Here is a 24,923-nt window from a genome sequence, read left to right on the forward strand (position 1 = left end):
GAAAACTATGGAATTGACACTAATATCGGTCGTTTTATATGTGACCCCTTTCCCACCCCCCACCCTTAAGGGTGCCAGGGGTGTCTTGGAGTTGAACGGCATTAGGAGTGTCACTATTCATCTTAACGACCCCGAAAACTATGGATTCCACACTAATATCGGTCGTTTTCGATTATTTTTACATGTCACCCCCTCCCACCTCCACCCCTAGTGGTGCCAGGTGTGTCTTACCCCCACATTCTTTCTTTGGAGATTGCAAGTGATACGTGTTTCAAGTTTGGTTGAGATCGCTCCAGGCGTTCGAGAGTTAAGCTGGAACAAACAAATACATACACACATACATCCATTTTTATATATATAGAGTTTAAAGAAATTAATTTATGAATTTGACATATTAACGAATTCCCATCATATTTAATTAACTCAGCTGGTATTAAATCTATGTCAGGTGCTTTGTTATTCTTTAGCCTTTTAATAGCATCTTTAACTTCAGTCAAGTTAGGTTCTGGAACTAAAGGTTCTGCTGTGTGTACTTCATTTACTGCTGATTTATCTCCTACATGAACATTTAAAAGGTCATTAAAGTAGTTCTTCCATCTATTTAAAATATCGCTTGTGTCAGCCAAAAAATTGCCGTTTTCATCTTTAATCTCTGATTATTTTTTTTTCTGTTTCATTCAGTTTCGTTATTTTTACTTTTCTTACTTCTAAAAGTGCGGTTAACTTCTCGCTTTATTCTATTATAATTGCTTAAATTTGTGGCATCAGAGTTTTTTAACCACCTAAGTCTAGCCTGATTTCTTATTTCTATTAGGTTATGACATTCATTATCAAACCATGGCTTACTTTTTCTTGGTTTATGGTATCCTATACTTTTTCAAATGTTCACCTTCAAGAATCTGAACTAAAGTCTTATTAAAAATATTATTGCTAAGTAATAGAGGAACTGATACGAAATGCCGTGACTTGGGCACATTGCATTGTTTCGCTGAAATAAGTCACATCTCATCCCTTGTCTTACACCACAAATCATTTATTGTTGGTCAGTCTAGTCGAATGATCGACTCACGATCTCGACAATGAAGGTTCTAGGTGCAAATCCTGGCGCTGTAGTGGATGTTTCTATGCGAGAGCCTCTTCAACAATTTCATCTTATCGTAACGAACCTTAAAGTTCGTGGGATCTTAAGAGCACCTAGAAGGTTAACCAGTTAATTGATGGGGTGATGTAAACTACTCATCATTCATCCTCTTGATGAGACCACTCGTCATTAGCATGACGAGTTATCGCTTGGCATGCGAAAGGTACAAATTACACAATGGAATTAAACTACTGAAAAGACAATGATCACTCGTTGGGTTTTTCGAACCGTTGAACCTGTATCATGGCTGGGTGTAGGATAATTACCTGTCTAACTGAAGTTTCTTAGCTGAATCGAAATAATCGAAGTCCTCTGTAAGCTTCTCTCTTATGCTGACCAAAGCGTGCTTCCACTATCGACCTCCTGCCTTGCTGACCACCTCTCTCTACCAACTCAATTCCAAAAGTCCAGTCACCTCCCAGCTTGTCTCACCTCTATATTCCCTGGCCATCGAGCTCTTCCTCGATGCCGAATCGCCGAATCGTGTGATTATCATAATTGCTACCATGCAAACCGCTGACTCTAAAACCAGAAGTGTTACCTGTTCCTGAATGCTCAGGAGGTTTGCATGGCACAACACAATGCATTGTAAACATGCCTAAGAGGCTTGAGACAGCTGAGAAAAACAAGTGAATGCCCTGGTCAACATGAAGCGTTCAGAGAGACTTAATAAAATAAACATACAATCTTAGGGATTGATACGTTCGCCCCGACGGAGAAAAATTTTCTCCTTTGAAAATTTAAAAGTCAAATCGCAAAGCTTGACATGACTCAGGTTCGCCAATTCCATATATTTTCTTAAAAAACCAAATATACAAAGGAAATACACCAAAACATAACTTTCTCTTGTTTGCCGCATCCCGAAAGAAAGAAAATTTTCATTCCCTAAACATTATAATGAATAATACCCTTAATACTAACAAATTCGTATGTTTATACGATGTAAAAAACAATAATATGTACTATTATAAGACTAGAAATCACAAAAGTTCGTGTCGTTAAGCGATAAAACTCTTAATGTACCACATTTGTGCGTACGTAATGTTTATTATGTAGAATTGCTCGTTGCGTGATCACATAGTCAATAGTCTGTGATGCCTAGCCAAGCGGTTTCTACTCTGTGTCGCCCAGCGAGGCAAACGGCTGGAGCGTCTTCGCAAGGTAGAACGGAATTCACAATGTTTGTTTATATTGTCACTCGATATAGACTCTTCAAATAAATTACAACACCTTAAAAAGGTGCACAAGTAAGTAAACGTAAGTAGGCATGTAGAACACTGTCACAATACATACATCTCTCTGTTTTGTCTGTGTGAAAGCCTGATCATATCAAAGTGTAGTATGTTTTACGAACTGCGTAGCCACTTCACTCCTAATGTCGTTAAATATATGAACTTGCACGGCTATGTTGCACATTCCAATGTATTATTATACAACATTCGCTGCATATAATTAGTTACACTGAAAACTGTTGCTGGTAAAAACATAAATATAGCGTTCAATTTTCTTTTCTACGTTAATCTGTACACTGTATACATATATATGGCTTGGTGAATACCTTTGTATGACTGCACAAAAAAATTAATAATCTTGCAAGTGTCAAAAACTATGTTCTCGAGTTATAAATATCAAAAAAAAAATGTTCTGCGAAGAAATGTGTCGCTTTCGATATTCCATGTTGGTGAGAAGAAAAAAAAATATATAACAATAATATGTGCATGCGACAAACATATGCATAAAATATTGGCACTAAAATATGCTTTCTAAAATGTTCGAAAGTGCTGTAATTATGTTTTTTATTGCTTGCATGTCCGTTTATTTATTCAAAGTGCAAAATTTCATCTTAAAAAAAATATGCACTAATTGATGCTAGCACTGGTCAATTGACACCACTGGCGCTTGTCGCTTCCTTGTAGTATAATGTAAACTTGAATGCATATAAAACTGGTTCTCATGCATGGCACAAAACTGAAAATGTGTATAAGGGCTATGGAAAAGTACTGTTTCCCATAATGCATGTTAGATGACCAAATAGATACACATGATAGGAGCTCGCATGTGTATGTGTAGAAACACTGTAGCACAATTCTGTAATTATTGTTTGTGACCGGAACTGCTGTTTGTAGAATGTATGTTTTCTCTGCTTCTTCTTCTTTTTGGATTGCTTGTCGTCTTGACTGCATTGGGGCAATGTAAAGGATGTGGTAAATTACCCGTAAAACTTGGGAGATGGGGAAAAATTGTTGTTTGAACTGCAAACAGTGTGGAGGGAAAATATTATCTGCTTCCTTCACTAGGTGTCGTTGATAGTGTATAGTCCGCTATACTGGAAAATTCCTGGTTAATTACATCCTTCCTGTAAAATGTAGTACTTGTAGTATGAGTTAAAATGTCTGCACGTCTCCCTCGTAGAATGGTAATAAGTCTTTCTGCCTGGTAATAGTAGACTGCCTGCGGATGTCCGTCATGAAAAATACCCATGGATGGTGTAGGCATTGCTTGTCCATGGCGTTCCGTATAGACAGGTTAGGTTGAATAAAGGGAAAATTATGACAAAGAAAGGAAATAGTGAAGGATAGGAAATGTATAATTCATGTTCATGCAAGTACACAATACCAACTTATTTCCATTGCCGTTTCTATAAAATCAAATTAAATTGTCTCATCAAAATAAAATAAATTAAATAAATAGATAAAATAATTGCCATAACTCTTTGAAAATAAATAAGGAAAAATTAAATAAAATATCCAACCGTAATTAAAATATTAATGTCCATGATTAATGTGTTGCCTTAAACTATTAATTATTACCGTGATGCTCTGAGTGAACCTGTTTAGAAAGCTGATAATGTTTATACAAATAATATCCTAGGGTTGCGGTTAATAAAACATTCCAAATAACAAAAACGAATATAGACATGGGCAAAGGGTTTAGGACTAATTCCTGAAATGAGATGCTCTTACTAATTGATTGATTAAGTTGCTTTAAAGTAAGTTCAAGCGGAGTCCATTGGGGAATAGTGAAATCAGATAAATTCTTGGGGATATTAAGTAATAATTCAATTTCTTTCATTTTCACTTGTTCGAAAGCTAAAATTCTTGTATGTAAAATTTGTTGATCCACAATAATCTGCAAAAAATCCTGATAATTAAAAAAAATATAGATTGCCCTTCGTTAAGCTGAATTGATCTATGGGTGTTCAAATTATTATTCAAATTCTGAATGACAATAAATTGACCTGAGCCTGATATTAAAATACCATTACGTGTTCTAATAAACTGAAATAATTTATTGTCAGTAATAGACTTCACTTCAAAATTACAAAATGTAAAATTAATAAACAAAAGTAAGTGTTGCAAGCATGTTCTAAATTCTGTTGAAAATTATAAAATAAATTATTATGTTGTGAACCCTTAAAATAAATATATAAAATGTGAGTTGCGCAAAGCAAGCTATTAGAGTGCTAAAAGGTTGATTTGACAAGCCTCTAATGGCCTCCTAATAAACGATAGAACGGTGCAATTTGCCGTGGTTCAATATAATGCAATATAAGACAAAGTTTCAGTAAATGCTACTTCTGAGTTTCGTTGAAACTCCAGGTGGTAACAAAATATAGCATCAGGGAATTTAAAAAGTGAAATTCAAATTTGAAACACAATAAAGATAATAAAACTTTCTCAATTTCAAATTTTCTTTAAACAAAAGAAATTTAACAACTCAAAACTTCTTGATTCCGCCGTATACCTCAAATCACTTGGTCGTGTAAACAGACCCGTAGCGGAAAAGTATACTTGACTCATATAAGAATGGTGTGTCAATTCCTTAGGTATGTCCAAAAAAAATAGATAGAGAATAGTTATGCAATATATTAAAATAAAAATACAAATTACTAATTATTACCTACTGTACTAAAATTAATGATTTTCATGTTGCTTAGGCAATCAAAACAAACAGTTCTTCAAAGCTAACACGTACTTTAAGCCTGCCTAGTCTAATTAGTAAATATTTTAACTCAACTTTTAATTAGTTCTGACTCTAGGCTCAAATTATCTGCGTAATTTATTTATTTAATATAATTTATTTATTCTCTAAATTTATTAGCACTGTTTAACTTATCTTATTTTAAATTTTACTGCAAACTTATCTTATTTAATTTCAGGTGTTAACTTTATGTTTAAATACTTAAAATCAATCGAACCGTACTGAGGTACAAGGTAAAGGAAAAATTGAGACTGATTTACTCCTGACTACCTGAAATAAAATAATAATTATTATTTATGCAATCTTTAAATGCATTAAAATACTAACATCACTAAAGCTTGAAGAATCTTTAATTCTCTCTACTCATTCTGAAATATGCTTAGCATATTATTGTGGCAAAGTTAGAAACTAAAACCGTTGTGGTTTACTCATAATCATTCTGCGATGGCAGAATGGATTTCCAGGATTATCGGTAGCTATCCAATATCCGCAGGAAAATACTTGTTATTGGAGCGCAAAAAAAATCTTGACGTCGACGTCTACATATTCATATAATATAAATATTCTCATAACTGGCGCTTAAAAATAAACTTTGCTAATATAATCATATACCTTCTTCTGAATAGTAACTACATGATTCTAGTGATGTATTCGCTGAGATAGTATTATTACATACTGCAAAAAAACTTTTGTGCCTAAAGCACATTATTAAATAATAAGTCTGCTTTTAATCTATAATATTATTAGTGCCATTTTTATTAAATTATTATTATGTTACGCGAGTGGATTTAAAATATTAGACCTGTTTCACTTTAATAAATGCCGTAACTTGGAGCAAACTTGCAATATTTATATTTTAAAATTTAAAACAAACTACATTTTAAAGTTTTTAACGTTCGAAGCTACAACGTGCTAAGGATAAATATTCAACTGTCAAACGAAACATTGTTTCGGACAGGAAAAAAAATATAAATATATACTAACAAAAAAAATCTCGTTAATATGTGAGAAACGTCCACGCCGTGTGATGCTCTCATAATTCTCTTCTAGTTATTCAAAATAAGTTGGCTGTGCCTAACTTTGCTTAAAGCATATAAGTATATGTATATCTGTGTACGGATTCATTCTCGTCACAACTGCTTACCTGTGTACGGACATCTGTCGTCACTGCAGCCTATTTATACATCTATTACTTCTCAACTAGAACTTTTAATTAATCGGGCGGTTTATACCCTAAATCACGGTACGCCACTCTAACTATATACGCCTGGCGTAATAGCGGACATAATTGTACAGCGTGTCGAGGAATATAATTAGCGTTTCGTTTCTTTACATATTAACATGAATTAAAATTTTCAGGCAATGTATGCGTAAGTTAAAGTAACATAAGGCAAGTGACTATCTCGTATAAACTTGACTATCTCCTTAATCCAAGCTCCCTTCAAAAGGTGCTAGGAGACTTCAGTCATTAAGAATATAAATGAGTGGTCCTCGGGGCCATATTCATTCCCAAAACTATATATGTATAAAATGTAATATCCTCGTTGCAAAAGCCTTAGCAGTCATAGTTCAAGCATTCTAAATCCTTTACAAGTTACGGTCAGTTTTAAACCAAATTTAAATTAAACTTTAAAGGAATTTCAATTAATAATAATAATAAAAAAAATATTGACTCAAACAAGCATACTCTGTGCCATAACTCGTTAAAATGCACCATAGTGCCGATAGACTCTGACTCGGTGGCACTAATTTATTTTCCTCATTCATAAATAACTTTAAAATCCACTTGTAATCCACGTTATTAATTAATTAAAATGTTAAGGATAAAAAATCGTTTACTGTTTACTGTAGCTTACTGCATCCTCATAACCAACGTTGTAATAATTTTCGTATCCAAGATCATGTAAAAAAAATTCTAAAATCACTGTCAATGCAAGAAATCATCAAATCTAAATGCCTTTCCCTTATTCCTTATTTAAAATTCTGGATGGTAAAAATTTCCCAGGTGGGAATTTGTCGTAGCCATGGTACCGGGTTCGTGAGAACCACAGAGCTACCAGGAGCAGATTGATAGGGAATCGTCCACGGACGTCCCTGGGCCGGCCACATTTTTGATGAAATGGGCCTCCCTAAAATCCGACCTCGTACCTTCCGCCACGCGGAATGCCGGACGCTCCTGATACCATAGCGCCAGCCCGACGCGGGTAACCGCGACGGAGCTAGGGCGCAGTTCCTCCGCATTCTTACATTTCGTTCATTATCGACCCAGCTTGAAGTCGATAAATTTAATCGAATTCATCCTCATGTTAAACTAAACATCTATCATGGCATATATAAATTCTTCTCCCCCCATTAATTTTAAAACTTTAAACCCTATGTATTTTCAAAATGAAATATAGCAAGGACATACTAAAGAAACTAAATAAATTAGCAAAATTTTTGGGGTGGGGTTAATTTTAAAACTGATTGTTGAAACCTCTACTAGATAACATTCTATTTTCTCATCGCATTTCCGAGGAAATGAATGAGAAGCCCAAATCTCCACTACGTAACGAAAGTTGGGGTGGGGTTGAATTTTAAACCGGTTAACAATTTCTTTTCATTTCTAAAAAAAAATGAAAAGACCCACGTATCTCCACCACGTAACGAACCTTAAAGTTCGTGGGATCTTAAGAGCACCTAGAAGGTTAACCAGTTAATTGATGGGGTGATGTAAACTACTCATCATTCATCCTCTTGATGAGACCACTCGTCATTGACATGACGAGTTATCGCTTGGCATGCGAAAGGTACAAATTACACAAAGGAATTAAACTACTGAAAAGACAATGGTCACTCGTTGGGTTTTTCGAACCGTTGAACCTGTATCATGGCTGGGTGTAGGATAATTACCTGTCTAACTGAAGTTTCTTAGCTGAATCGAAATAATCGAAGTCCTCTGTAAGCTTCTCTCTTATGCTGACCAAAGCGTGCTTCCACTATCGACCTCCTGCCTTGCTGACCACCTCTCTCTACCAACTCAATTCCAAAAGTCCAGTCACCTCCCAGCTTGTCTCACCTCTATATTCCCTGGCCATCGAGCTCTTCCTCGATGCCGAATCGCCGAATCGTGTGATTATCATAATTGCTACCATGCAAACCGCTGACTCTAAAACCAGAAGTGTTACCTGTTCCTGAATGCTCAGGAGGTTTGCATGGCACAACACAATGCATTGTAAACATGCCTAAGAGGCTTGAGACAGCTGAGAAAAACAAGTGAATGCCCTGGTCAACATGAAGCGTTCAGAGAGACTTAATAAAATAAACATACAATCCTAGGGATTGATAAGTTATCAACATTCATCCTCCGTCTGACTAGCATGCAAGAGACCCGGGTTCGATCCCCGGAGGGTAAGAACTACGATTTTTTCCACCTGTTCAAGCGGATCCGGCACCCACCTAGCGTCGTCTAAAGTGTGTACCTGGAGGCAACTCTGGGAAGTAAAGGCGGCCAGGCGTGGTGCTGATCACATCATCCCCCAATTTCGGTCGTGATCAAGAAACTGTGGGGCCCTAATTCAACACCACCTATACGACTTCAGGCGTGGTGTAAAGCATAGGGGAGCACTTTACTTTACAACATTCATCCTCATCGTCTCAATAACCTTAGCGGACAAAAAACAGACGTAAAATAAAATACAGTCTATGGCTTCTCACATTCAAGTTTCTAGAATCGATTCCGTTCTCAATGTCCTATACTCTGTCCAGGGAATATCTGGAGCGAACGAATGAAAGCAAGTCTCTGCGCAAGTAGTGACTTCAGAGGGCTCTAGCAGTGAAAATATGTGGAGGAACGGGATTGCGTGGAGGGGTGAAAATGACTGCAGTTACCAGGCTTTGCAGTACCGTGTACTGCTTTGCTCCACCCACTTGCTTTCTCATCTTCTCTACCGTTATGCGCGGCCCTGCTCTAGATATTCCCAGGATAGAAATCTAAATCTATCATATATATGTGGCCCACGGACCACAAAAACGTATAGAGAACATCAAAACAAACAACTTTTCGCGGTAACATTTTCCTCGTTGGTGCGTCGTTTCGGCGCTGCAGTCGTTCAAAAAAAAGCCCGTTTTGCCGCCTGAATGCTGGCAACCCAACACAACATTTGATCGGATCTGTTACAGACTACCAACAACGTTATGAACTGTAAAAGGAAGGGAGGAACGCTTAGTAGACCGAACATCAAGGGTATTACGACTTACCAACACCAGAAGCTCAGCCGCCATCCTAGGGGAAGGGTGAATCATCGGAAAGTGGTAGAAAAAAAAATAAACGTATTGAAAATTATGTGCCAATATCGTATTTTGCACCTTTGCCTACATGTCAAATATAATCATCACCAAGAACAAATTTATTGGACTTACAGTTTCCATCTGGTTGGTATTCTGTGAAATCGTGTTGGATTTTCTAAGTACATGCGATTGCATTAGATTTCATACATTACTGATGTACAAAATAATACATTTCCGTGCATACGCGAGGAAGCGATTAAGGAAAATATACAAATAGATTTATACAGATTAGCTCTGCAAAATTCTGGTTGTTATCGAACACTGCAAGAATGTCAGAAACCGCCATTGCTATTATACTCAAACACACATACATATGAGTTCGATAATTAAGTAGTGAGACAGACTTCCTACTGTCCAAACTGCAAATGTCATCTGTGAAGTAACTTATTCATCGTATAGTGTGGTCCATGATTTAGTGTCGACACCTCATGACTTGCACTAGGCATGCTGGGCTTACGTCGCCATGTCATGAAGGAAGTGTAAGAGTGCCATCACGTTAATCGCTATGGAGCAGCAAGCGAACGTAAACACATTCTAAGTGTTACTCGCTGGAATAAAAAAATAAGTTCATTTCCGATACTGTTGCGATTACTCAGAATGGAACTTTCCCCGCCATATTTGGGCACTCAAATACCAATCAATCAAGGTAAAAATGCCCGACTAGCAGACGACTTATAACATAAAGCGGTGAGCACGATGCAGTTCGAGAAGTAGAACGTCAGGCGCTGCCTCCTTCTGCAGATCAATTGAAGAGAATGCCGCTGAGGAGAAGGAAGTGATTTGATCGGCCTTGGGCGAAGGTGGCATATCGTACAGCATCTGCAAGAAATGGATTCAGCATTTCCTGGAGGAGAATTTCATTCTGGAAGATGAACAGCGTCATTGACAGCCAAGGAAAGTGGAGGATAAAGCATTGGAGCAGCTGTTTAACGAAAAATCCAAAAAAGCAACGTAAACTGATTCGTTTGAGTAACGAAATTGAGAGGAAATGGCCATTTGACGGCAGTGTGATTAGGCTGGAGATACTGCTGCATGATAACTCCAGGCCACACACGGCAAAAGGAACTGAGACGCTCTATTCATTGGGTTGGGAAGTTGCTCCTCATGCAGCTTATACCCCTGACCTGGCTCTTTCAGACTACTACCTGTTTCTGGCCTTGCAGCACCACCTAGTGCATTCCTACATCATAAACCTTCAAGAGGTGGAAAATAGCATTGTTTAGTTTATAGACTAAACCGCCGTTCTACCGAAAGGGAATTGGTCAGCTCCCCGAAAAGTGTATACATTCCAATTGAGATAACTTTGTCGATTAAATTGTAAGATTATTTTTCATGTATAAACATTTTCTTCCTTCTAAAAAAGTTCGAAAACTAATTTGTACACCTAACTGGTGATTTTAAAATATGGAGAGACTTCTTATTGCAAAGAATAAAACCTGCCAGGTAAAATCGCTGAGAACGAGTTTACCAAACGCTCCAGAATTAGGATAAATTATTCATGTATTTCACACGGTTGAAACTCGTACAGTTCTAGAATGGAATGTTGGCTGTAGAGACTCCCCTATGGTATATTAATAGAGTGTTGGAAGGGAAACTTCACGCACCCAAAAAAGAGTCTTGTCTACTTTGCTTCGTTGGAACGGCAGCACATTCTTAGAAAAGTGAACTTTTCTGTAAGAGTTTCCACTTTGCAAACTTCCCACTTCCACCCGAGAACGGAATTTGACACCATTCACCGTTCTAGGGAAGAGGCAAACCAAGTCATCCTATTGAGGAGCGATGGGTGTGCTGCTGCCACCATTTCAGGGAATTTGGAAGGAGAGGGAAAGTTTTACGACCCATTCAATCTCTCTCTCCATTGGCTTTGCCAGCATTTGTCACTTATTCCTCACTGCAATTAAGTAAATTCATTAGGCAGATTTTACCCAGTCCGAAAGTATAGAATTGAACATTTCCCTTAAGATTTCCTTTTTCTGCATTTCGACATTTCATCGTAGCATGATTCATATCGTACAGACCAGAGTTGGGTAAGTTACGGAAAAAGGTAACGCGCTTTCGTTACTCTGCCTCCGAAAGGAACGCGTTCTAGTTACTCTGCTTCCTAAAATAACGTACCGTTACTCTGTTTCCGAAAATAACACGTTAGGGTTCTTTTGGTTCCCAAAGTAACGTGTTACCGCTACTCTTCCTTCGAAAGTAACGCGTTACCGTTATGTTGCTTGAATTCATTAGCTAGATTTTACCGTCCGAAAGTATGGAATTCCAAATTGAACTCGTTTCCCCCAAAGATTTCTTCTTTTGAGCATTCCGACATTTCATTGTTGCGAGATTCGTACTGAAAAGGCCAGAGCGGTGTCAGTTTCTGAAAAGGGTAAAGCACTACACTTACTCTGCCAACGAAAGCAACGTATTACCGTTACTCTGCTTCCAAGAGTAACGCAATATCCGTTATTTTGCTTCCAAAAACAAGGCGCTATCCTTAACCTTTTGATTACCAAGCCCATTTTCCCAGGTAAGCTCTCCGGTACCGGACCAATTTTAAGCAAAATGCAGAGTTTCAATTAGATGACTGTAGATCGGATGCTAATTGCTGCCCTAGACAGACGAATAATATATCGTTATACGCGGAATGAACCATAGAATCGAACTATATAAAATTTATGCACATTGAGTGTATATATGGATGCGGCGGTGGGGAGGAACCTGAAAATTCCAAAATCTCAGAAAAAATGCCCCTCCGCCCCTGGACAGGAAACTTTGTCAAAATACACATGGAAATGACCGCTGGCATGTCTGGAATAACAAAATAATTGCACTATTATGATATGAACAATACAACACTACTTGTATACCCAAAACGATATGTCTGTACGCCACTGAGTCATTCAGCAAAATGCGCAGTTACCTTGAAACGACTGTAGGTCCGAAGCTAATTGCCCTAGACGGACGAATCAAGTACCGTTATACGCGGAATGAACCATAGAATCGGACTATATAAAATTTATGCACATTGAGTGTATATATGGATGAATAAGGAGAGGGGGAGAAACCGGAAAATTCCAAACTTTCTGAAGAAAAATGCCCCTCCGCCTCTGGACAACAAAGTACAGGACATTGTCAAAATACACATGGAAATGATCGCTGGCATGTCTGGAACAAGAAAATAATTGCGCTATTATCATACGAGCAATAGAACACGACTTGTATGTAATCCCCCAAACGACATGTCTATGCGACACTAACTCAGTTTCAAAGGAAGCCGCCATTTTCCCGCCATCCTCCCTTTTTATGGAAAAACAAAACGTGCAAGAGTCTTTACGGTGCAGAATAGGTATTAACAATAATATAAAAGAAGAAAATCGCAATTCCAGTGAATAATAATAAAAAAGGTAAAGTGTTCCCCTGTGCTTAGCACCACGCCATGAATAATAGCGACATTATAACGTAAGAACTACGAACATGTCGAAATATCTGGTTACAGGTAAATATCTCGATCGAGATATTTGGTAAACAAGAGGTTAAGCTTGACATCCACTGAGATGCGGCGAAACACGGAAATATCCAGCAAGAGAACTTCTGTTGTCTGCTTCTATTGAAATCAAATGGTGTAACGCCCACTACAGGGAAACGCGCGGAACCTTAGCACGCAAGTAGGTTATCTAACGGGACGCATTACCGTTACTCTCCCTCCAAAAACATGACGTTGCCCTTATTACTCTACCTCCAGAAGTAACACCTTACCGTTACTCTGCTTCCGCGTTACTCTCTTTCCTAAAATAAAGCGTTACCGTTATTTTACTTTTCAAAGTAACGTGTTACCGTTATTTTGCCTCTTAAAGTAACGCGTTTTCGTTACTCTGCTTCCACTAAAAAAAATCCATGCCCAGGTCATGAATCGAACTTGATAATTACGGAGCTGGCTTTTGATGGTGTCCTTAACCTTGGTATATTTCCCTATTCTTGTCTACTCATAGGCGGAAAGTTAAATGGAACAAGATATCATTTCAGTAACGGAAGTTACTAACATGTGAAACCCCTGGATGATTTCTTCCCCCCCCCCTTCTATTATATCTATAAAATAGATTCATTGTGTATCAAAGGCATGTGAAATAAATGAAATATTTCAAATTAAGAAATGCATATAAATTCTAATAAAAATCTTATTCTAACTCATATCTTATTCTCTTATTATTATTTGCAGGTCGTGGTTCCGAAAAGAGCAGCTCTACTTTTTGATAAGATTATGGCGGCTTTGCAGTCTTCGCTTGACGACGGGGGTGGCACGAGATCTGACTATGCCGTTCCAGAGCAGGTGAGAACAAAAAGGCTCACGTGCACATTGTCCGGGGAATCTGTGGAGCAAACGAACGAGAGCAAGTCTACTGCGCAAGTAGGACTCGAGAGGGCTCGACGAGAGAGGCAAGTGGAGCCAATACGCGGTTTCAGCTACCAGTCATTTGCGAAAGACTTCACTGCTTTGCTCCGCCCACTCGTTTTCTTCCCTTCTCTACCGTTATGTGCGGCCTTGCTCCACAGATTCCAGAGACAAAAGTATAAGGAGCGACGCACCGTGGCTCTTTTCGGGGTACCTTAGTGGGTGATAAGCCTTCTGCCAATAGTCTGTCATATCATAAAATCCAAAGATAAAGATCCTCCCTGAACGTTCCAAAGTACCATGAAGCTACCTATGGAGTGTGGAGGTATGGGATGTGATGTGATCAACACCAGAGTCCGTGGGCTAATGTTTGGTCGAGACTTGGTACCCTGGGAGGATAGTACAGTGTTTTAGCATGGTGACAATGAGACAGCTGGGGGATGCTTTGCAAATTTTTTGCTAGCTGGGGGATCCCATCACCCCCCCCCCCAACACACACACACTTTTTCCCTTCACATCGAGCACTGCTTATGGAGAATGGTGGTCAGTGGCCGCGTGCCCACCCCCCAATTTTTGTCACTTTTGCACTATGCTAAAGCTTATGTACCAAGGGAAAGTTAACTGTCCTTGCCCCTCCACTTTTTGCACCTTGCCCCCCTAGTTTTAGAACTCAATCGGCGCCACTGATCAATCATATGTTTGTCTCTTTTAAAACAATTTTCTTTGTCATCAGCAAACATTTTATATTTGGGCATGAATTTTAATTCCTCAAACTAATGTTTTCTCTCAGATCGAGGTAAGGTTTTTATAGCATACTCTTCACGGTTATTTATCGAGTCGACCAAAAAGGAATTTACAGATTAATTAGTAGCTAAAATAAATTCTGCATTACCAACAGATATTTCTTGTTGTCCCCACAGTAATAAATTCGACCTTTGAATAGGAATTCTCCTTGCCATAAATTGTGTTCTGGTTTGTGTAAATGTATCGTTTGTTAATCCCCTATGGGGAAAATTGGCACTCAATGGGCGGGGGGAGGGAGGGGGCAATAATGCATGCATTGGGATAGGATTTTGTGGCTTTCAAAGGTTAAATTAATTGCATTCCTCCTATATGGGAAGGGTTTACCGTCCAATGTTGTTACGAATAAACCACTTACATGAAGCTTATTTGTTTGAAACTTTGGGACTTTGACTCTTGCGGTTGAGGAGAGGTTCGTTCTGATTAAAGTAATAAGATTTCTTTAAATTAATGCTTTATTGTTGCTTGCATCTCCTGTACGACTCAACATTTTAAAGTTTTCGTAAAAAAATCTATGAGGTGAAATATCTTCATGGTTCAGCGGAGCAAAGCAACAGGCAGCAGAAGCGTAATTTGGGGAAACTACTGCAAACTCGCCTACTGAGGGAGATGAGTTGCAAAGGGTTGGAAACCTCGAGACTTCAGGAGGCGAATGAGTTCCATTTATACAGAGCATTCCCTGACATTCGCTACGAGACTCGGCGGCAAGCAGCCCGGCGTCAGTGCTTGCCTTTCCCGGCGAACGGGGTGCGCGACAGTCGGTAGAGTCGACTATAAAATTACAGTTTTCATATTGTGTACTAACCTTTACTACAGAAGGTGTTGAAAATGATGGTCCTCTACTGCAACACATTCCTAGCATCTCCGAAGGAAATTGGCATTTACACGTGCAAGTTCGTCTACTGTAATTCTCCCGATTTCTCGTACAATACTCTCTTTTAACTCAAGGATGGTGTGCGGATTGTGTTTGTATACTTTATTTTTTAGATTTCCCCATAAATAAAAATCGCAGGCTGACAAATCGGGGGACCTAGAGGGTTTTTGAAACACCCGTTTCTTGTGAGAGGCGGCGGATAAATTTCCGAGGAGACTGTTCTAACCTTTGTCCTATCTCATCGAGTTTTTCCTCAGTAAGAACACGTGGGTTTTTCTTTCCACTTTTATTCAGAACTGACCCTGTTACTCTAAACTTTTTTACGAGGTTTAATAGCTATAGTGGTCCTATGTGGAACGTGAATACCAGGAAATTTCGTTGCAAAACGTCGTCGCACTTCTCCACAATTCCTCTTTCCGAAGTAACACTCGACAAGATGAACCCTTTGTTGTAATGTAAACTTTTGTGGTGCCATATTAAGCCACAATCTTCAACACACGGACACGACACGACACAACTTCCGAGGGAGGATTATACTGGCGTCAGTCTGCAACGTCAACAGAAAGGGAAAGAAAGCGAAGGCAGGGAGAATAAAAAAAAACAGACTGTAGCGTGCGACTGTCACGGACCCCGTTCACCGGGAAAGACAAGCGCTAACGCCGGGCCACTTGCCGCCGAATCTCGTAGCGAATGTCAGGGAATGCTCTTACTATCTGATTTAATTTTTGTCATTTGGCGTCGCTTTTCTGCCACTTTTTGCTAATGAGAATGAGTCATGATATGATAGTATTGAGGAAGGGACACTTACAAAGAACACCCATACCCAGGTCTGGATTCGAACCTGGCACCTCTGGCGCCTTAGCGTGCTGTGATAACCAGTTCGCCATAGAAGTCTGCTTCGCTTTGTGTCTTTTCGTTCTATTTCAGCATCATCGGGTAAGTAAAAAGATGTGGGAACAATCTAAAACTGTTTTTTTTTTTGTAGTGGAAATCGGTAATTTAATTTTTCCGTGTTACAGGCTTATGACATTCAAAATAAATTTCCCTTAAAATTTTCATACTTCTATTCACCGTAAAGAATATTGGAAATAAAGTTTTATCAAAATTAATGTTGTTACTAAGTTCTACGTGTATTTTTCGTGTAACAAAGGTACTATGATTCTCCCTCGTGAGTTTCTTTGTACACTCTTCGCTATGCCTCCTCGAGGGCGTAGTGGTAACGTCGTCGCCTTGTAATCAAGGAGTCCCGGGTACGATCCTCGGTGGAGGGACATATGGGTTAAGATCCTACTTTAAACTGTAGGTCAAATACCGGTAGCCTATCTATACATAAAGTTGACTTGAAACAAAACTCACAAGGACTCCTTCCTCTTCAGTTGTTTCCGAGAATGTCCAGAGTAATTAAGCAGATTTCGGATTCGAAATACATGTTTCATTCAGCACTCAGAGAACTAAATGCATCATATCGATTGTTGTACCAGAATGCATCGATTGATGCATTAAGTGTGTTTTATGACTTCTTCAAAGAATCAGATTCACATTTGATGATTTTGGGTGCATTTTTGTATTTCGTGAAAGAAACACCAAAGTGCATCATTTGATTCAAGTGACGATTTTTTTCAGTCGAGATGTACTTCAATGTATCATTTGATGCGTTTTGATGCACCCTGATGCGTTTGGATGAACCAGAATGCATCTTTTTTTTATGATGCACTTAAACGTTTCGTCTGAGCTACACGAACTCTGTAGCTCAGACCAAACCTTTAAGTGCATCATCCAAAAAGATGAAGGAAGGTGCATCAAGGAACATCAACTGATGCATTGAAGTGCATCTCGACTGAAATAAATCCTCACTTGAATCAAATGATGCACTTTGGTGTTTCTTTCTCGACATACAAAAATGCACCCGAAAGCATCAAATGTGAATCAGATTCTTTGAAGAAGCCATAAAACATACTTTAGTGTAACCTCTGTCCTCCAAGCTAGATGACTACTGCGTTCACACAAGAAGTCCGAACGTCTGTTTATAAATTAGTGTATCTGGACATCACTGAAAGGAATAGTTTCCTTCAGACTTTGACCGCACAGTACATTGACTTTCTAGGAAAGGATGGTTTATTTACAAATTCTTGGTTCAAGGATCTCTACACAAGAGGCATCAGGAAGTCGCATTCTTATTGTCGACGAAAAAGAGCGAGGGTAATGAACTCGTGTTATTGACATGCCATTCCTCATTCTTTGACTCATTCACTACAGGCAAATTCCTGGATCCTGCTAGATACTGTTCTCTCATCCTAGAGAACCGATAAAAAAACCTTCCAAGGCAATGCATCGTAGGCTAAATTTATGCTTCTAGAAGGCATGGTAGCTGATTGATTTTGTTTATTTTACTTGCCATTTCTGTCACTTTTGGCTAATCGAGAAGATGAGGATGAGTGATGGTATGATGAAATGAATGAAGGGATACACACAAGGAACACCCATGCCCAGGTCGGGATTCGAACCCGGGACCCCTGTGGGGTTCTAGTAGAGCGGGCTGGAGGGTCCACACCGTGACGTAAGCAACAGATCATCATGCTGATGCGAGTTATACTCGTAATAGTAGCTACTGCCAACGTTCAAAAATAATTTATTTTTGATGAACCACGAAAATCCTCTTTTAAGTAATATCCCTTTGAAGAATGACCAAGAAAGCTCACACTGATCACTACTGAGGTTTTTAAGTAAACTTGAGCAGCTATTTAAAACACTGCTAATTACAGTGTTAAAGCTATTATGAACAATAACCTGTTGAAACAGTTCATTTTCTTATGGCTAACCCTGTATATGCCTGATGTAAATATGAGTCTCGCTATTACAACTGTAAAGTAACATTTCTTATAAGTGACGCAACAATACAGATCCTACTTATATGAGACTTAAAACTTTACTTCCATTTCTCGGTAGGAGGTATATATCTCAATACACATACGTTTCCTAGCCGGAAGAAAACAGCAATACAACTTCAATTTCCGTTTCACGAACAACTCAAAAGATAGATTTTTGTACTTCCAGCAACAGGAAGAGCAAAATAGAAGGATGTGTGTATATATTTCTTATGGTCACCGCTTCTCGGACGTGAGAAGTGAATCCATTTCTGTCTCGAAATGTTGTTGCCGCGTGGAAACAAACTGTCAGACGCAGAATAGAAAATCTCCAAAGCATGAATGGAAGAAAGGAAGAAACAGACCAACAGGATTAAAAGTCTTTTCTTCCCCTCAGAGGGAAGTGCACGAGGCACGCTCCAAACAGCTAACACAATAAGCATTGTGTACGGTCCAGGAAATGCTTTGGCTGCAGACAAGCAACTGAGTTGCATATATAAATTATAGTTTTCTGTTTCCACAACTGTGTTAATACTAGGCTATGAAGTTGATAAAAAGTCATCTATTTTCTGGCCTTGAAGTCAGTGCTAAACATGATAGTAGTATTTACATTTAAAATATTAAACGGTGTTTTTTGCAATTTTTTTCATTTTCCGGCCTTATTTTCTGTATTTCTAGCAGTTTTTGTTGCATTTTGATAACTTTTAGGTATATTTTCCTCCGCCACTGTTGTTTAAATGCATTTGCTAGCATAACGTACATATTTAACTTTCTTAGCATGGTCTCTTTTAGCAAGTACGCCATTTAAAAAAAATATGGTTAATGCAAAAGCATAATATTGGTTCAATTGAAATCTTTGGCAATGGTAATTGTGGTAAATTTATTTTTCCTCCACCAAACTTAAAATCTAGAGTAGACTACTTTAAGGATCCTTTATTGGCCACTATTGTCACTTTTATCTGTGCTTATAAAGTAAAATTAGTCACAACATAAAAGAATAATCTGATGCAGAAGAAACACAACTGTATTTTCAGATGCCGACCAACCCCTGTATCGTGCAAGGCCAACTCTGAAAGGAAGTGAATGACTCATACAGAAAAACCTTGTGGTGTATTTTATGTAACCTTGAAGTAAAAATAAAGTGGTACCTCAAAACACCAAAGAACGACTTTACCGAATTGTTCAACTATTCTGTTATGATTTATGAAAAAAAAATCACTTTCATTTCTAAGAACGCAAATTATTTTCAGGTAATTTTTTTAATAATGTTTAGGTTACCAACATCCGAGCCACAGTTATTGCCTTGCACTGGTGGGGTTTGATATGACAAGAGCAATGACGCAGTAATAGGGCTAGGCATTGAACATCCCAATGGAGAGGATACAGCACTTCCTAAATTTTTTGATCCTAATTGTACCCGAAGTACTCCCCCTAATATAAGTATGGTAATCGCAGGATGTTGCCATTCAAACAATCTAGTTTTTAATACCTAAATACCAAAAGTTTATTTTCTCTCTCTATGCAAGAATCAAAATCACTATGAACCTATTATATACACTATATTATGGTACCAATTACCTAAATTGATCTGTGCTCTTGTAAAACTTTATGAGGAAGTCAAAATCTGTTTAATGTGTCTGCAAAAAGATGGGATGAAGCCTAGGGTTACCTGTTCCTGAAATATACATGTTTTTAGAATCTGTTGAAAACTATTTTGATAAAAATTAAAATTTTAAAATTAAGAAAATAAATACTCACAAAATAACTCTTATTAAATTGCGCAAATTTTATTTCAAAAATTGAAAACTATGTCGGCTGCCATAAAATTGAATGACGCATGCTTGCATGGATACATAGGCTTGCATACATGCAAATGTGTACGTATATGTATACGTGTGTGTAGGTTGAACTTTGTGCAAATTGAAACTATTACAAAAGTTTTAGGTTGCATTTCCAAACCTATTTCTCCTATCCAGAAGAGGCTCCTGGTGGATGCAGTAGCCTGAACTGAGTTTCCCTCAAATATAGGTCTGGATCAAACGTGGTAAGAAAATCCAATGTGAAAAGTCGACTCAGCTCGGCACGGCACCGAACGGCACAGCACAGAGTAGCAGAAACCGGCAAATTTACTTGAAGTTACCCATTATGTTCTTTTCGGTAAACTTCACTTCAGCTCAGCACATGAGCGAATCGGCCGGAATGTCTCCTCCAGAATTAAGGTAGCTCACATGTCCATGTAGAAGGTATATCTACTTCTTTCCAGTAAGATTGTAGCTGCTACTTCGGTGTGTGAGCTACCTTAAACCGATCCTGGGCGTCCGTTCCACAACAGTACCACCTACACCATGCTGGTGCAGATATTGTGTTGTGTGCGAAAATGAAGAGGAACTTTATTACAGAAGTGTTTTCTCTGTGACGTCTTCGATGCAAGTTCATCGAATTTTCACCTTCTTCCTCCACAAACACATCTACTGCTAAGTTCTCCTTTGCAACGGTTGGCGGGTCAAGTGCGGTGCCGAGCCGAGCCGAGCGGTGCGGTGCAGTGCCGAGCTGAGCCGTGCTGTGCAGAGCCAAGCCGAGCCACGTCGTTCCGTACCGACCGTTCATAATGAGTTTCCTTTTTAAATCAGTCACCGAAAAATATGTATACGTTCAAGTAACAATCGGAACTGACTATTTCTGTTGTTCTCTAAACTTTTCAGAAGTAAATATTTTATACTAAAGCTGGTTTATCATTGTCCGAGCGTGTATTGTCAGGATGTTACTAAATCAAAGAAATGTTCTTACTTTTTCCAGATGGATTTACAAAGAAGAGGACAACAAAAAGGCAGGATCTACTGGAGGTGCTACTTTAATGCGGTCACATGCTTCAAAAAATGACAGACCACAGGATGAAATTTTTCAGATGTTTTTCTCAAATTGTTTATTACTTTCTCTATATTCCATGACACAGACCTTATTCATTTACATCTACCTGTCAAAAAAGTGAAATGTTGAAAACTCGTCTCACGTTAACTTATTTTTGTTGATCCAACTAACTATAAAGTTTAAAGCAAAAAATGTGAAAGAAAATGTACTCACAAGAGATATGTTACTCCTTGCATTAACATTTAATGTTTTTTTACAAATGAATTTACCTGTTTTGTATCGTCTCCTGTTATAATCCCGAATGGTCGTTGTACAATTTGTTTCTCCTTTCACTTGTGCACAGTCCTGGCCTTATCAATGTTATGGAATAAATCATTTTCATGATATGTGAGTTTTCATTGTAGGCAAATGGCTTTGCCGTTACCTACTGAAATATATCTGCAAAGTAAACAAATGGGACTAATTTTCATTCTTAGTTTCTCTATTATTTGGTGTTTAATTGTTCCTTGGTGTTAGGCGAATGTTGTAGTCGCTAACAAACCTGGTTGTTTTGAGTCTAATAATGTTACGGATATGGTCCAGTATCGTGTCGAGAATCTTGTCTTGGGTTCTTCTCTATGTCAACTAAGTCCCGGTCTCGTCTCCAGACGATGTAATGGATTGAAAAATGTAAATAAAATATTTATTAGAACAAATATAAAAACCTAAGGTTTGCACATCAAACAACATGTATACTTTGTCCCGGGGATCTCTGGAGCGAGCGAACGAAAGGAAGTTTCTGCGCAAGTAGTGTCTCCAGAGGGCTCGACCAATGAACACGTGAGAGGTTTTGGTTTGAATTGGTGTCTTAAGTCCACTTTATGTCCAGTGAGGCTAATCTGAACTGGACCTATAGCTTAAAGTGGGATACGAACTAGTATGTGCCTCCACCGGGTATAGAACCCGGGACCCCTTGAATACAAGGCGACGACGCTAAAAGTCCGCCATCTGGAAGGCCTGAACACGTGAGAGGGAATGGGGTTGCATGGAGGTGGAAAAGCGACTGCAACTACCAGCCTTTGCAGCAGCGTGTACTGCTTCGCTTCGCCCACTTGCTTCCTTCCCTTCTTGCGCGACCTTGCTCCAGAGATTACCGGGATACAGTATACAGTCATGGACATTTTAATAGGACTGTCACAACCCCAGAAATATCCGTGACTGTACAACCTATCCATCTGAACAATCTGACAGCCAATTTAGGGTAAAATTTGCACAAACTTACAGGACTTCCCGATGGCATAGTGGTAGGCAAGAGGTCCCGAGATCGATACCCGATGAAAGCACGTAGTGGTTTGGAACTCACTTTAAGGTATAGGTCCAGTTCCGATTACCCTATCTGCACTTCAAGTGAATTCTTAAAAAATTACTCACAACTCACATACTTGCGATACATTAATAATTCATTAATTGGAACTGGGCCCACACCTAACCAATGTGCAATGTTGTTACCCCGGAAACGAACCTGGCCGAGTGTGAGAACCTTAGAGTATAGATGGAATAGAGAGAGAGATTGTGACGTCAGCTGAAGCCAAAATAGCTTGCAGCGGCCGCCATGTTGGAATGTGCCACCCGTCTATTTGTTAACATTCAGCGAGAGGAAATTTCGTCGTGAAAAATAAGGCTGTTTGTTATGCTTCCTTGTGTTTAAACCGTCAGAAACAGTAACACGAAGTTCTAAGTAACTAATTTTGACAAAGAAACAAACAGATCTAGACCTTTTCCTTGTGATGGGGCGTGTCCATTTACCACATGTAATGCTCTATTATATCTATCAGAAAGAGTTTAATGAAATGATAATAGAATCTAGGAGTTGCATTATAACTCCTACACTCGTAAATGATCACAAAACATTATTATATAAAAATATGAGCTATGTACAAATGTATAACACGATTTAATAACACAATTTACGTCACCTCAATAAGTAAGACTAAGCCGAGATTATAGGTATTTTCGGACCGAAATATCAGCGGATAAGCTACACACGATAGGCGACAAACGACAGGAGCCCATTCATTCAATGGTAGCATTCAGACCGAAGCGACAGGCGACAAGTAATAAGCGATAAATGACAAGTGCCTCTTGGCAACCGACTGTCAGAAATGAATGCAATATAAATAAAATTGTATTCATTTCTGTTTATTTTCGAACCGAACCGACACGACAAACTGCACGTGTCGCCTGTGGCTCGCGTGTACCTCGGACTGGGTTGTTTTCCCAATACCATACATAGTGTCGCTTCGGTGTGTTGTTTGCGCATCTGCTGTGAATATTTTGCTTTGAGGAGATTTCACACCGAAGCGACAAGTGACAGGCTACGTTTCACACCGTAGCGACATGAGAGGCTGCATAAGCCTACGTTCGGTCGGTGAAATCCTCGAGCGACACGTGTCGCCTGTCGCTTTGGTGTGAATTCTCCTTTAGACTGAAGGGGCTCAGATCGCTTGTCACTCTGGTGTGAAATCTCAGGGGATCGCGCGACACATGCCGCTTGGGAACCAGCTAATCAACATAGTGGAGTGACATGTCGCACTCGCACTAGCCTGCCTTCGATTGGTGAAATCCTTAAGCTACACATGCCGCGTGTCACTTCGGTGTAAAATCTCCCTAAAAGCAAGCATTCACCGCGCATGCGCTACAAACAGACCTAGGCGACACGATAAACGCTATTGAGAAAACGGACCAGTCTAGTGACACATGCAGCCTGCCGTGTCTGTTCGGTTCGAAAGTTGCATTGATTTCTGAGGGTTTGCTTCCAAGCGACACGTGTTGCTTGTCGCTTCGGTCTCAATAGAGAGATTTCATACCGAAACAACAAGCGATACGTGCCGCTTTGAGGATTTCACCAATGCAGTCTTGTTCGGTCTGTCTTGCCGCTAAGTAAAGTGTCAACATTCGATCTCAAAACTTCATTATTTGACCCGACAAGCGACACGGGTCCCTTGTCCCTTCAGTCTGAAGTAAAAAAATTAACCGTGCATGCACCACCAACAATCCGAGCCGACACGATGGACTGTATTAAGAAAACGACCCAGTCCGAGCGACACGTGCAGCTTGGCGTGTCGCTTCGGTTCGGAAGGTCTCATTTATTTCTGATGGTTGGTTTCCAATCGACACGTCTCTTCGTTCGTTCAATGAATTTACATTCCACAAAGTTCTCAACACGTATAAACATTTGCAATAGTTATTTTTAGGAAACTTGCGAACAATTTTTGCTATTCCGATATGTCACAATTTTGAATTTAAAATTTTATACATACCGTTAATAATAATACCACTAATAAAATCTCAACAGAAATGCGTGTATAATAAACATAAATATGTTGTAAGGGGACCTCTCAATTCCTTCTTTTTTAAAAACATTTCTTGCCACTTCTATTGTTGCATCCGAAAGCTGCGCCCAGAGGTATAGTTTCTTATTTATTATCTACTCGCAGTGTCACTGAAATATACAGATAGTATGGACTATAAACGAACATTCCACGCTCAAATCCCTACTTCCACCACTGTATCAACTGTAACTGTGGAACATCCCAAGATGGCGGTTTTACCTCACCTCCTTCTCCTCACGGCCAGTGTTTCTTTCAGGCACCTTTACGGAGGTGCGGAGCACCCTCGGAGGGAATCTACCGCTCCCCCCCCCCCGGACAA

General features: G+C 39.1%; 1 protein-coding gene across 1 annotated transcript in view; it reads left to right on the forward strand.

The window, feature by feature from the left end:
- The window catches only part of AstCC (Allatostatin double C), a 144,913-nt gene extending 123,334 nt beyond the window's left edge, over positions 1 to 21,579 (forward strand). The window contains exons 2-3 of the mRNA XM_083121553.1: positions 13,653 to 13,763; positions 21,162 to 21,579. Coding sequence (XP_082977679.1) covers positions 13,653 to 13,763; positions 21,162 to 21,245 — 195 coding nt within the window. The 3' untranslated portion in view covers positions 21,246 to 21,579. The remainder of the gene's footprint in view (positions 1 to 13,652; positions 13,764 to 21,161) is intronic.
- Positions 21,580 to 24,923: the final 3,344 nt, after the last annotated feature.

This window comes from Lepisma saccharinum, chromosome 4 (genome assembly GCF_977018435.1).
Source record: "Lepisma saccharinum chromosome 4, izLepSacc3.1, whole genome shotgun sequence".
NCBI lineage: Eukaryota > Metazoa > Arthropoda > Insecta > Zygentoma > Lepismatidae > Lepisma > Lepisma saccharinum.